The sequence below is a fragment of the Dromiciops gliroides genome, chromosome 3 (assembly GCF_019393635.1).
Source record: "Dromiciops gliroides isolate mDroGli1 chromosome 3, mDroGli1.pri, whole genome shotgun sequence".
NCBI classification, from domain to species: domain Eukaryota; kingdom Metazoa; phylum Chordata; class Mammalia; order Microbiotheria; family Microbiotheriidae; genus Dromiciops; species Dromiciops gliroides.
Genome location: NC_057863.1, coordinates 552307468 through 552320556, shown reverse-complemented (window position 1 = coordinate 552320556; position 13089 = coordinate 552307468). Strand labels below are relative to the sequence as shown.

Sequence of the window (13089 nt, the reverse complement as noted above, 5' to 3'; positions counted from 1 at the left end):
TACCTGTATCTATATATTATACATATGTAGATTACATATTTGCATATGTAATATTTATAAAATATTCTGTTACTAATTTATACATTGTCTATATACTATCTATTTTTTTTTTTTTTTGGTGAGGCAATTGGGGTCAAGTGACTTGCCCAGGGTCACACAGCCAGTAAGTGTTAAGTGTCTGAGGCCGGATTCGAACTCAGGTACTCCTGACTCCAGGGTCGGTGCTCTATCTACTGCGCCATCTAGCTGCCCCGTATATACTATCTATATTACACATAGGTATATTATATATTTGTATGTATTCTACATTGCTACTTATTTCTCCTCTATGGAGGCAACTGGTGACATGGTAGCTAGAGCACTGGGCCTGGAGTCCGGAAGACCTGAGTTCAAATTCAACCTCCCTCTGCATTTCCAACACTGACCACAGAGCCTGGTGCATAGGAAGTGCTTACCAAATGCCAATTGTTTGAGAGACCCTTGTTGCTAGATAAGGCAGATATCCTGTGTTCTGTGTTCCAACCCTCTGTGTTCAAAGATCCCTCTCTTGTTGTTTCTATGGCATACATGGAAAGCGTCTAGTGGGTGCAGGAGAGACGTGATTCTGAGGCACTCTTCCTGGAGTGGATTCTTAATTACCTACTTTACAAACCTTTCCAGGCAGGCAAATCCCTAGCTTTGGACGCTGCCTCTACTAGAAGCGGATTGGCAGTTTTAAGGACTGAGGAGTATCTGGCCCAAGCCCCAGAGTGACAGAGGCGATCTTTAGGGCCTATAAGGTCTGGAAGACACAGAAACATTAGGGAAAGGACAACAAGGACCAGGAGCTATTCTGGTGTGTTTCTTTAAGGATGTCTGAGAAGCACCGTGATTACCCCTGTCATTTGTGTTGAAATTTCCCTGAATATCTTAAGGAGGCTTTGCATTTCTCACCACATGCAAAAGGCCCTTTTAGAAGTCACTGCTCAGCTCTTATGGCTTGGTGGTTAAGTCAGGTGAGGCCCAGACAGAAACAAAGAGCAGCCAAGTAGGGGAGGGAGTTGGAAAAGAAGACACAGTGAGAAAACAGGACGTTCATCTTGTACTTATTCAGTTGATTGTCCTTTTAGTTCCAATGTAGAGCTTTATATTTAGTTCAATCCAGATTATGGAGGGCTTTGAAAGGCATGATCAAGAATATATGCTTTATTCAGTATGCATTGGGGAATCACCAAAGGTCTTAAGGAGATGAGTAGCATGATTGGAGCAATTAATATTAAATATTAATTAATTAATATTAATATTAATATTTTCTTTCATTTTTTAATTTTACGTTTATTTTCTGTGCTCCCTCTCTCCACCCCTTCCCCTACCTATTGAGAAGGTGAGGAATATGATACCCAGTATACCAGTAGAGTGAAGGAGAGACCAAAGATGGGAGAGACAATGGAGGCAAGATGCCAGGGTAGGAGGCTAATCCCACAGTGTAGGGCCAAAGAAATGAATCTCTGAACCCAGAGAGCTTCAGTGGAAATGGAAAAGAAGAGACAGATTCAAGGGAAATGACAGGGGTAGAATTAAGAGCACTTGGTAATTGATTGGGTGTGTGGGATGAGGGAGAAGGAAGACTCGAGGATGACTAAGGTTAGAAGCTTGAGTGACTGGGAGGTTGGCGCTACCATTAACAAAAATAGCAAATTTACAGGAAGGGAGTAGGCTTTGGGGATATGATGATGCTCAGTTCAGGATCATTTGATGAGCCTGGTATATACAGATGACATAATTATGCCATTTTTTTGAGATAATGATACCAAGGCCCAAAGAGATTAAGTGATTTTCCTACAGTCAGACAAAATCATTACTGCTACTATTCTAATTATTATGACTCAGTTATATATAAAGTTAACAAAATGTGATGAATGTGCAAGTACTGTGACCCCCATTTTACACATGAGGAAACTGAGGTTCAGGAGGTTAAGCAATTTGTCTATAGTTACATAGTAATTGGCAAGATCTGGTATTTGAACCCGAGTCCTGCGAGGCCGTTTAGTTGTCTCTTTAATATAAATGTATTAGGAAGGACTACTACCCAATTCATAATCTTGCTCATATAGGTCTTTCTCTCCTTGAATTTATACCATCCTACTTCTACCCTTCTGCAATTTTGTTTATTTTATAAGAGTACAGAGAACATAATGGATGCTTATTCAGTTTTGTTTAATTGAATGAATGAATGAATGAGTAAGTGAATGAGTGAATGAATGAACTATCCATTATGGAAGCAAGAGAGAGGTGGGACCATGTTTTCCCAGTGATGTGTGGTTTTCTTTAACAGGGAGAGATTAAAACAATTCAAAAAAAAAAAAAAAGGAAGACTTCCTTATGCAACTCAAACATTCTACATATTCTCTGTTTTCTCCAGAAAGGTTCCCGACCTACTCCTAAAACAACCCACGGTCAGATGGCATTGGTAAGAGGACTGCAGAGCCCAAGGACATTGCTAATTCTTTGGAACCCGCTGTCATGGAGCAAGGTTGGCACTCTTTTGATAAAGCTTCTTTTATTGTTTATCGTCTTTATTGCTTGGAATCTAATTGGTGTTTTTGGTGAATCCTGACTTGATATTTGAGTACCGTGATTCTCAAGTGTGAGCAAATAACTCCCCCAAGTCCATGATGGTGAATCTCTCTAGTGATGTTGGTTGTAAAGGAACTTCATGATAGGTATGTTCCCTCCTTTGAGAAGAATATCCTCATTGCTAACTAGGGATGTGAGTGACCATGGGCTTGGGTTAATCAGGTGGTGTGTCTGAACTTTGAGAAATACTGGGTGGATATAAGAGGCTTCCACAAGCTGATGGCCTCAGAGCAAGTACATCAGAATCTAAGGTAGAGTTTGACATAGTTAAGAGCAAGAAAAGGTCTAGGAGCCAGAAAGATAACAGTATAAGGAGGAGTAAGTAGATTCTGTATGTTGGAGGTAGGTCTGGAGTATACCAGGGATCCTTCCTTGCACTCTTACTATTGAGCATTTTTATCAATAACTTGTATAACATGGTTGTCAAGTCTATAGATATGATGTGGATGTGGAAACTACCATGTCTGATTCTTTCCTTGATCCTTTTCCATTGCTACTTCTCCTCCTGCCCAATTAATAACTTTGCATTTATTTTATACATATTCTGTATTACTTATCCTTGTATTTGTCGTTTCCTCCAGTAGAATATAAGCTTCTTGAGGTCAATGACTTTTTATTTTTGCCTGTATTTTCAAGCACAATGCCTGGCACACAGTAGGCACTGCATAAATGCTTCTTGAATTGAATTCAGTTCCAGAGTCAGGATCCTAACATATCTCTGTAGAATAAAGCAATAAGATGGATTTAACAAGATATATTTCAATGGGCATAAATGTAAAGTCCTGTACATGGGATTAAAAAATCAACTTCACAGGTCAGGATGGGAGACATGACTTCAAGTTAAAAGGAACTGAAAGCTTTAATAGACTATAGTGAATGTTATATGTTAGGTAAAATCTAATCAGTAAGGAAACAAGTACTTGTTAAGTACCTGCTATGTGTCAGCTTACATTACTATGAGCTTTACAAATATTATTTTGATTCTCACAACATCCATAAGAGGTAGATGTGACTGTTATTCCTATTTTACAATTGAGGAAACTGAGGCAGATAAGGGCTTAGGGAATTGTCCATGGTGACACCTAATAAATGTCTGAGACCAGATTTGAACTTGGGTCTTCCTGACTCCTGGCCCAGTGATTTATCTTTTTTGTTTTTTGTTTGTTTGGGGTTTTTTGTTTTGTTTTGTTTTGTTTTTATGGGGCAATGAGGGTTTAAGTGATTTGCCCAGGGTCACACAGCTAGTAAGTGTCAAGTGTCTGAGGTCAGATTTGAATTTAGGTCCTCCTGAATCCAGGGCCAGTGCTTTATCCACTTCACCACCTAGCTGTGCCGCACCCCCCCCCCCCCCAGTGCTTTATCTTTTGAACCACCTAGCTGCCTCTAGACAGAATCTGGGATTGATAAAGGCTCAGTATCCAAAAGAAGAGCAATGATAATTCCACTATACTCTACTTTAGACAGATAACATCCAGCGTATTATATTAATTTCTGAGTCTCTGAGCATGTGAACTCTAATCTAACTTGTTTCTGTCTTCTTTGTATGTAGTTGTTGGCTTGTCTTTGCCCCTCTTTGACAGTGAGCTCCTTGAGAACAGTAAATGTCTTTTGCCTTTCTTTCTATCCCTAGTGCTTTGCACAATGCTTAGCACATAGTAGGTGCTTAATAAATGCTTGTCAACTTGACTTAAACTGACTAAATGGCCAGCCTTAGAATCAGGAAGACCTGAGTTCCAGTTCTGCCTGTTACATACTAATGATGGGATCATGAGAGAGTCCCTTAACTTCAGTACCTCTAGATAACTCTTTGATTTAATAAAATACTGGAATGTCACCAATAAACATTGGTGGAAGGAGTTTCTAGAATTTACCCAGACCAATGAAATCACATGTCTGGTACCAAAAATAATTGATAAACTGGAGGGTTCTGGAAGGAAAGCAATAGGAATGTTAAGGGGCCTAGATGCTAAGCCATCTGAAGAATAATTGTGAAAGACCTAAGGATATTTAGCGTAGATAAGAGAAGAATTAGAACAGGTTATAATTCAGCTGTTTCAGTCATGTCTGACTCTTTGTGACCCTGTTTAGAGTTTTCTTGGCAAAGATATTGGAGCATTTTACAGAAGAGGAAACTGAGGCAAACAGGGTAAATTGACTTACCCAGGGTCACATAGCTAGTAAGAAAGAATGGGAGGACAGATTTGAACTCAGGAAGATGAGTCTTCCTGACTCCAGGCCCAGAATTTTATCTACTCTACCATCTAGCTGCCTACTGGGGCAGGGAGAACATAATAATTCCCTTTGCATTTTTTAAGAACTCTTAAGTAGAAGAAAAATTAGATTTGTTGAGCTCGGCCTCAAAAGGCAGAAGTAGGTAGGTGAAGGGGAGAAGATTTAAGAAAAGAAAAATCAAAACTTCCTAACAACGAGAACCATACCGAAGTATTACTTTATGGTAGTAAGTCCATATTAGAGGAGTAGTAGGTTCACCATTGCCCTGAGGTTTTTACGTGGAGGCAGCATGGCTACTTGTTGAGAATGTTGTTGAGGGTATTCCTGTTCAGCTGTGGCTCGGAGTAGCCGGACATAGAAGTCTCTTCCAACCCCCAAATTCTGTTATTCGATTTAAATTGCCTGGAGTTACATGGGAAGGGGGAGATCACTCTCAGCTAGAGAGTGATCAGGGAAGAGTTAATGAAGGCTTGGGTAGTTGAACTAAGCCTGGAGAAAGGGAAGTCTGTGATAGAGAGGTGGGAACCCAATGTAGAAATGAGGGGGGAGCCTTAAGAAAAAGGAAACAGAGGAGACTGAAAGAAGTCTGGCTTGACTGGAGCCTAGAGAAGAAAGAATCATATCACAACTTCACAGATTTAAAGCTGGAAGGGACTTTAAGGGGATGGAGTACAATACTCATCATTTTACAGATGAGGAAATTGAGGCACAGATAGACTAAGTGACCCAGGACCATATAGCTAGTGTCTGAGGTGTTAGAATATTTTATGCTAACTACTGGGCCTAATCTAAGTGGGGGGCCTAATCTGTGGATGTTTGACTGGCTGGCTATCAGACTGCTATTAATTTAATATGGGCCTTTTTTACAATTCCCCCATACTTGCTCCTCCCAAATTGATAAGCAAAAAAGGCTTAAAATGCTTCTCTTAATTAAAGCAAATATGGGGTTTATTTAGGTGAATAAACTTAGAGTTAAATGTAGAAACAATGATAATAAAATTAACATATGACCTGTCAGCCTTTTAAACTTTCTGCCACCTCTTGCCAATGGGTATGCTGGCCACTGCCACTGTGGCCTGCAGCCGTGCCTAGCTCGGACATGTTCGCCTTCAGTTCACTCCAACTTTCTTAGTCTTCTCCCTTTCACTCTTTAACTTCTCTCTACCTTCTAACTGAAAAGCCCCCTACTCCATTTTCTTGCGAACCCCCTTTCTGTACTGTCATGACGACCCACCAAGTGCTTCTTCTCTTACCAACCTCCCTCCTTTCTCTTAGTCCTCTGGAGTCCTCCAGCATTCTCCCTCACTGTCTCACTACCCGGGTATACAAAAGGCTCTCTCCTCACCTAAAACTCAAGCTGACCACCTATGCATGCCAAGCTAATTCGCTGGCCGCGCTAATGCCGCAGCCGGGGCTCGAGTGAGCCGTGGGCACCACACCCAGGCCTGCCTGGGACCTCCGCACAGGCTGCGCTGTGCCATGCCCAGGGCTAGTCCAGGATCTCCGATCTCCAGGGTAGATCCTGTCAGGGCGGAGGGAGCTGGGGCTTCCCCAGCTGGTGCCCCCTAAGGCTCACTGGGCTTCTCAACTTGGCTGAAGCTGAGGGGGAGGGGCACCAACCCCTCTTACACAGAGAAGAACCCTGAGGGCCTAAAGGCTTTTTAATCTCAGCCCCAAGGCAGGGTCCCCAAATCAGAATAAATTCCCACAGAGGCAAGATTTGAACCGCAGTCCTTCCTGACTCCTAGTCCAGTGTCCAATCTGCTACATGATGCTATCTTTTTACTACCATGAAAGTCGGCATGTTATCAGGGTACATCCTAGAGGCAGAATTAAAAAAACAAAAAACAAAAAACCCAGGTCTCAGAAGACTTTTCTGCTCCTGGAGTTCTGATAAGGATAGGCATTGACACCTGCTCCATAGGGTCAGTAGTTTTATTGAACATCCAGTATATGTGGGCCCGTGACTAGGGAGCTCCAGATTGATCCAGGCCTTCTCTTCCATCAAGCAACAGGAATTTTTTGAATCTTTAATATATGCTCAAGGCTATCCTAGGGGATACAGGAAAAAACAGAAGACAGTCCCTCTGCTCTCAAGAAACAAGTGCTTTTCTGTGCCTTGGACAACAAGGGCCATAGAAATGCCAGGGAAGGAGAGATCAGTGTGGGCTGAGGTTATCCTGAAAGGCTCCCTGGAGAAAGTGGGGCCTGATCTGGGCCCATCAGCTTTCTAAGCAACCTAAGGCTAGACTGCAATGCTTAAAGTTGTGTGTGGGCTACTTGCTAATATCAATAATAACAATAACTTACAGCTATTTAATACATTAAGATAAGTGAAGGGGCAGCTAGGTGGTGCAGTGGATAAAGCACCGGCCCTGGATTCAGGAAGACTTGAGTTCAAATCCAGCCTCAGACACTTGACACTTACTAGCTGTGTGACCCTGGGCATGTCACTTAACCCTCATTGCCCCAGAAAAAAAATATATAGGTGAAGCATTTTATATGCATTACTTCATCCAAGTCGCATAATAGGCAGACAGCTACTATAGGTTTGACTATCCCCATTTTATAGATGAGAAAATTAAGATCCTCAATGGTATAGTCACTTGTTTGCAGTCACACAGCTAAGCCAGTGTCAGATGCAAGATTTCAACCCAAGTCTTCCTTTTCTGACATTTAGTACTTTATCTTTAAAGCTATGTTCTTCTATTTGGCAGGTAGGTGGTTCAGTAGGTAAAGGGCCGGCCCTGGAATCAAAAAGACCTGAGTTCAAATATGGTTTCAGACATTTGCCAGCTGTGTGGCCCTGGGCAAGTCACTTACACCCTCTTTGTCTCAGTTTCCTCATCTGTAACATAGGAATACTATAGCACGTACCTCACAAGGTTGTTTCGAGGTTCAAATGAGATAATAATTGTTAAGTGCTTAGCACAGTGTCTGGAATATAGCAAGCACTATAGAAATGTCAGATATAGTAATAATAATAACTTACAGTTGTGTAGTACATTAAGATATGCAGAGCCCTTTACGTGCATTATTTCATTTGAACCTCATAATAGTAGGCAGCACTGTAGGTTTGATCATCCTCATTTTTATAGATGAGAAAATTAAGGCTTTGAGAGGTGCAATTACTTGGATGTGGTCACACAGAAAAGCTAATGTCAGAGGCAAGATTGGGGGGGGGCAGTGAGGGTTAAGTGACTTACCCAGGGTCACACAGCCAGTAAGTGTCAAGTGTCTGAGGTCGGATTTGAACTCAGATCCTCTTGAATCCATGGCCAGTGCTTTATCCCAGAGGCAAGATTTTAATCCAAGTCTTCCTTTTCTGACATTTAGTACTTTATCCTTAGAGCTCTGTTCTTATATTTTAGCAGCTAGGTGACTATGTAAATAGAGCATTGGGCCTGGACTCAGGAAGACCTGAGTTCAAATCCAACCTCAGACACATACTGACTATGTGACCCTGAGCAAGTCATTTAACCCTTAATGTAAAATGGGGATAAGAATAGTACCTATCTTTCACGGTTGTGGTGAGGATCAAATGCGATAGTAATTGTCAGGCCCTTAGTACAGTGCCTGACACATAGTAAGCCCTATATAATTGTTAGCTATTATTGTTGTTGTTGTTTTATTTGCTTAAAGTTCATACCCATATAATGCCAAGAAACAGGTTATAATATGATCGGATTGAACACATCCATTTACCATATAAAATCAGGATGCTAGATATAGAAGGAACCTTAGGTCCTAAGCCAAGAGAGGAAAGAATCCTTGGTACATGTGCCTGGGAGGGATATTGGGACGCAGAAGATTTGAGCTAGGCAGAAGCATCAAACACAGAACAGAGAATGTTACTGAGAGGAACCTTAGAACTTTAGGATGTTAGAACACAGAACACAGGTCAGATCTAGAAGGGACCCTAGAACATAGAGTAGTGAATCATAGGTTTATTACAACTGAAAGGGATAGGAGGGATCATCTAATCAAAGATAGCCATTTGACATAAAAGAGGAAGATGAAACCTGGATTAATGAAATGACTGACCAGAGGTGTTTGGCGAGACTGGACTGACCTCTTGGCCCCTGGGCTCCTAGCCCTGGGTTCTATTGAAGTAGGCAGAGGGGCATGTGGTGTGTATGAGACCCTATGGTAGCCGCTGTGAGAGAGCCTTTGTCACCCCATCCAGCGGTGCAATAGCCGCCGATTGCCTCTGTCCTGGAAGACTTGGCAGAGATCCAGGTCCTCCTAGCAGGCTATCCCATCATTAAACAAGCGAGCTGTCATAAAGATGCATAGACAAGAGGTTTTAAACATATACTTCTAGCCGGTGACCTTTAAGCCCCACAAATTTATACAATCAGAAATCCATCTAGTGACTCACAGGTGGAAGGCTGTGGCCTCCATTAGGCTCCGTTTTTATCATATTCACCAAATGGAGAACAAATTGAATTGTCGTTCCGTGCTCATTTCCCTGTGTGAATGCTCACACTGTTTCTCTCAATCATTCTCCTGCCTCCCTCTGCTCCTGGGTGTACATGTCACCAGCCGTCGCAGCCTGCCAATGGGAAGGCTCATGCTCTCACCGCTCAGCCTCTTGTTTAATGCTTTAAACAGAGATTAGGAAGATGGGGTGAAGAGGGCAAAAGTGAAATTCAAAGGCATTACTGAGCTGAAGGATGTTTCAGACAGCATGAAGGATCTTCAGTTTCAAAAAGAGATTTTAAAAACACAATGAGATAAGTTTCCCCAAAGAGAAAACACTGAAGGTAAGGGTGAATGGTGATAAGTAGAGCAGAAGTGCATCGAAGGATGAGAAAATATGATATCGTGGAAAGAGAACTAGAACAGAAGCCTATAAGCTCTTAAGAGCAGGGACTATTCTCATCTTCGTACCTGAAATGCCTTGCACATAGAAAATATTTAGTAAATGTGAGTTGAAGAAACCTGAATGCTAAGGACTGTAAGATTCTTGAAAGTAGGAACTGTTTTCCCCCTTTTCTTGGGATACCTGGGGCTTAATGCAGAGCCTGGCCCATGCTAGATGCTTAAAAACATGTTATTTGACTGATCCCAGCCATTAGCTTGCTTTGTGACCCTATGGAAATCACTTTGCCTCTCTGGTCCTGTTTCTTCTAATCTATAATTTCTCCATTTCCACAGAATGGAGAGACTAGACCAGATGGTTTCTAAGGCCTTTCCAACCTAAATGTTCTGTGTTCTAACATTCTAGGTCCTAAAGTCCCTTCTAGCTCTAGTATTTGTTTATTTATGTATGTATATATATTTTTTTTGGTGAGGCAGTTGGAGTTAAGTGACTTGCCCAGGGTCACACAGCTAGTAAGTGTTAAGTGTCTGAGGCCGGATTTGAATTCAGGTCCTCCTGACTCCATCCAGGGCCGGTGCTTTATCCATTTTGCCACCTAACTGCCCCTAGCATTTTGTTTTAATAGTCTATGTTCTGAGGTCCTTCCAGCCCTAATATTCCATTTTCTAAGGGTTGGTGGTCTTTAAAAATCCATCCCAGCTCTAGGATTCCTGTTAAAGGACAAGTGGCAGGGACAGAAGTCCCCAAGGGACCAAATATTGTGCATAGCAGAGCAAGGACACAATGGTTCATTTAGATGTCAGTTGTGAATGCCTTCTTATCACAAAGCTGGGAGGAAATTGTGGCTGGATAAAGCCCTTGTAGGGAAGGACCCGATTTCATCTATAAAATGAAGATAATAATTCACTACCTGGCTACCCACCTACCCTAGGGGATACTCTGAGATTATAAGGAGGAACATAGTGTACATTGAGTGGCTCAGTGAAAGCAAAACAAAATAAAACAAAAAACAAAACAAAAAACCAGAGCTCTCTGAAGTAAGTCAGCTAAAATGCCAAAGTTGGTTTTCCTACCAAGAGGAAGAAAGCCAAGTTGTTTGTTAGGATGGCATAGCAGAGCCCCTCTCTCTCTAGCTCAGGGGATATTGGTTGTATGTGAGTGTGTGTGTGTGTGTGTATGTATGTGTGTGTGAGAGAGAGATTTGGCCCCCTTGGTCAGTCTGACAAAGCCTATGGACCCCTTCCCAGAATGATGCTTTTAGATGCATAAAGTAAAACATATAGGGTTACAAAAGAAACCAATTGTGTTGAAATACAGATATATAAATATATATATATATAAATACAGATATATAAATATATATATATATATATATATATATATATATATATATAAATTCTCAGACCCAGGTTAAGAACCCCTAGCACATTAGCCAAAGCAGAAATTCTTTTGATCCCTGCCACAAATCTGGCAGAGTGAAATGAACATTAGATTTATCATGAAGCACAGAGTAAAGAAGCCTGAGTTTTAGCCACAGCTCTGCTCCTCTCTTGGAGCACGACCTTGGGGGTGGGTCATTTCTCTTTCCTAGGTCACAATTTCCTCATTTATAAAATGGCTATTGAGACTGGACTAGGTGGACTCTGCTTTCTGGTATAATGGATAGAAGACTGGACTCAGAAGCAAGAAAAGATGGGTTCACATCCTGCATATGCCCCTTACTTGTTGTAAGACCTGGGATCAGTCACTTAACTTCTTGAACCTGAGTTTTCACCTCTATAAAGTGAGGATGATAATAATAATAATAATAATGCCCGCATTGCATAGTTGTTGTGATGATCACAGGAGATTTTGATGGAAAAGCATTGTACAAACCTCAGAGCTAGAAAGATGCCTGCTATTCGTTATCATGTTTTAGTTATTATTATTTTTCTTCTTTCACATTGTATGTGTATCCCATTAATTTCAACAAACATGTAATAGGTACCCAGTCTTTCAAGGGCACTCTGTTAGAGATAGAGAAAAAATAACTGATATCATAGAGAGTTTTTACAGTTAACAAATAACCTTTCCTAATAATCCTGTAAAATAGGTAACATAAATGTTAATTTCTCCATTTTAAAGATGAGAAATTGAGGCTCAGGGATTTTTAATGATTTCCCTATGGCTAATCAACTAGTGAAATTGGAGCCAGAAATTGAGTCTAGGTCTCCTGACTTCCTAAAATGAAAATTAAATTTTAAAAATTAAAAAAATGGGGGGCAGCTAGGTGGCGCAATGGATAAGCACCCACCCTGGATTCAGGAGGACCTGAGTTCAAATCCAACCTCAAAAACTTGACACTAACTAGCTGTGTGACCCTGGGCAAGCTACTTAACCCTCATTGCCAAGCCAAAAAAAATGACAACCATTACTTTCATGTAACATGTTGTTTTTTGAGGGGGAGGAGGGTGTGGGGCAATGAGAGTTAAGTGACTTGCCCAGGGTCACACAGCTAGTAAGTGTCAAGTGACTGAGGTCAGATTTGAACTCAGGTCCTCCCGACTCCAGGGCCGGTGCTTTATCCACTGTATCACCTAGCTGCCCCAAAAGATGTTGATTGTTGGAAAGTTATGCCAACTGCTCAGAACATTAACAAAATAATACTAACATTTAAGAGAGGTGCACAGTGTGATGTGAGTTCTAGTATGGTTGAACAGAGATTATAGAAGGTTCCGTGAACTGGGATTATCATCAAGATCTTTTCTAATTCTAGGATTTTAGAAGTTTAGGAAGAGATGGTGTTTGAGTAGACCTTCAAAGGGCTACTAGGAATTCAGAGGAGTGGATTGAAGATTCAGAGCTAAAAGGGACCCTTGGAAGGCATTAAGTCCAATTTTCTCACTTTACAGATGAGGAAACTGAGGCATGGAGAAGTTTAGGTGTTTTGATCAGGATCACACACTACTGAATCTGAGTCAGGATTTGAACCCAAGTTCAATTTTCTATCCACTATTCTAGGCTGACTCTAATTCAAAAGGTGAAGCAGAAGAAGGTCTTTAGACTTTAGACTTCCAGGTCTAAGGAATAATGTGAACAAAGACACAAAGTGCTGGTAAATAAGCAATATTTATGTCCTGGGCCCTCTTCTCTTCTCCTGTATTTTGCTTGGTGATTGCCTCATTCAGTTATCATCTCCATGCTGCTGATGGTCAGATCTAGTATCTAGCCCTGACCAATATCCTGATCTCCAGGCCAGTATCACTAGCTGCCTACTGTACATCTCCAACTAATGAATGACCTTTAGACATCTTAAATACAGCATGTTGCAAGCTGAACTCATTATCTTTCATCCACAAAGCCTTCCTTCTTCTGAACTTTGCTGTTACAATTGAGGGCATCACCATCCTCCCATTCACTCAGGCTGGTGACCTAGA

At 41.3% G+C, this 13089-nt stretch overlaps 1 protein-coding gene across 1 annotated transcript in view; it reads left to right on the top strand.

Annotated features, from left to right (window-relative positions):
• Positions 1-13089, top strand: part of TENM4 (teneurin transmembrane protein 4) — a 1214428-nt gene that overhangs the window by 334266 nt on the left and 867073 nt on the right. Inside the window, 1 exon segment of the mRNA XM_043992715.1 lies at positions 2402-2512. Coding sequence (XP_043848650.1) covers positions 2503-2512 — 10 coding nt within the window. The 5' untranslated portion in view covers positions 2402-2502.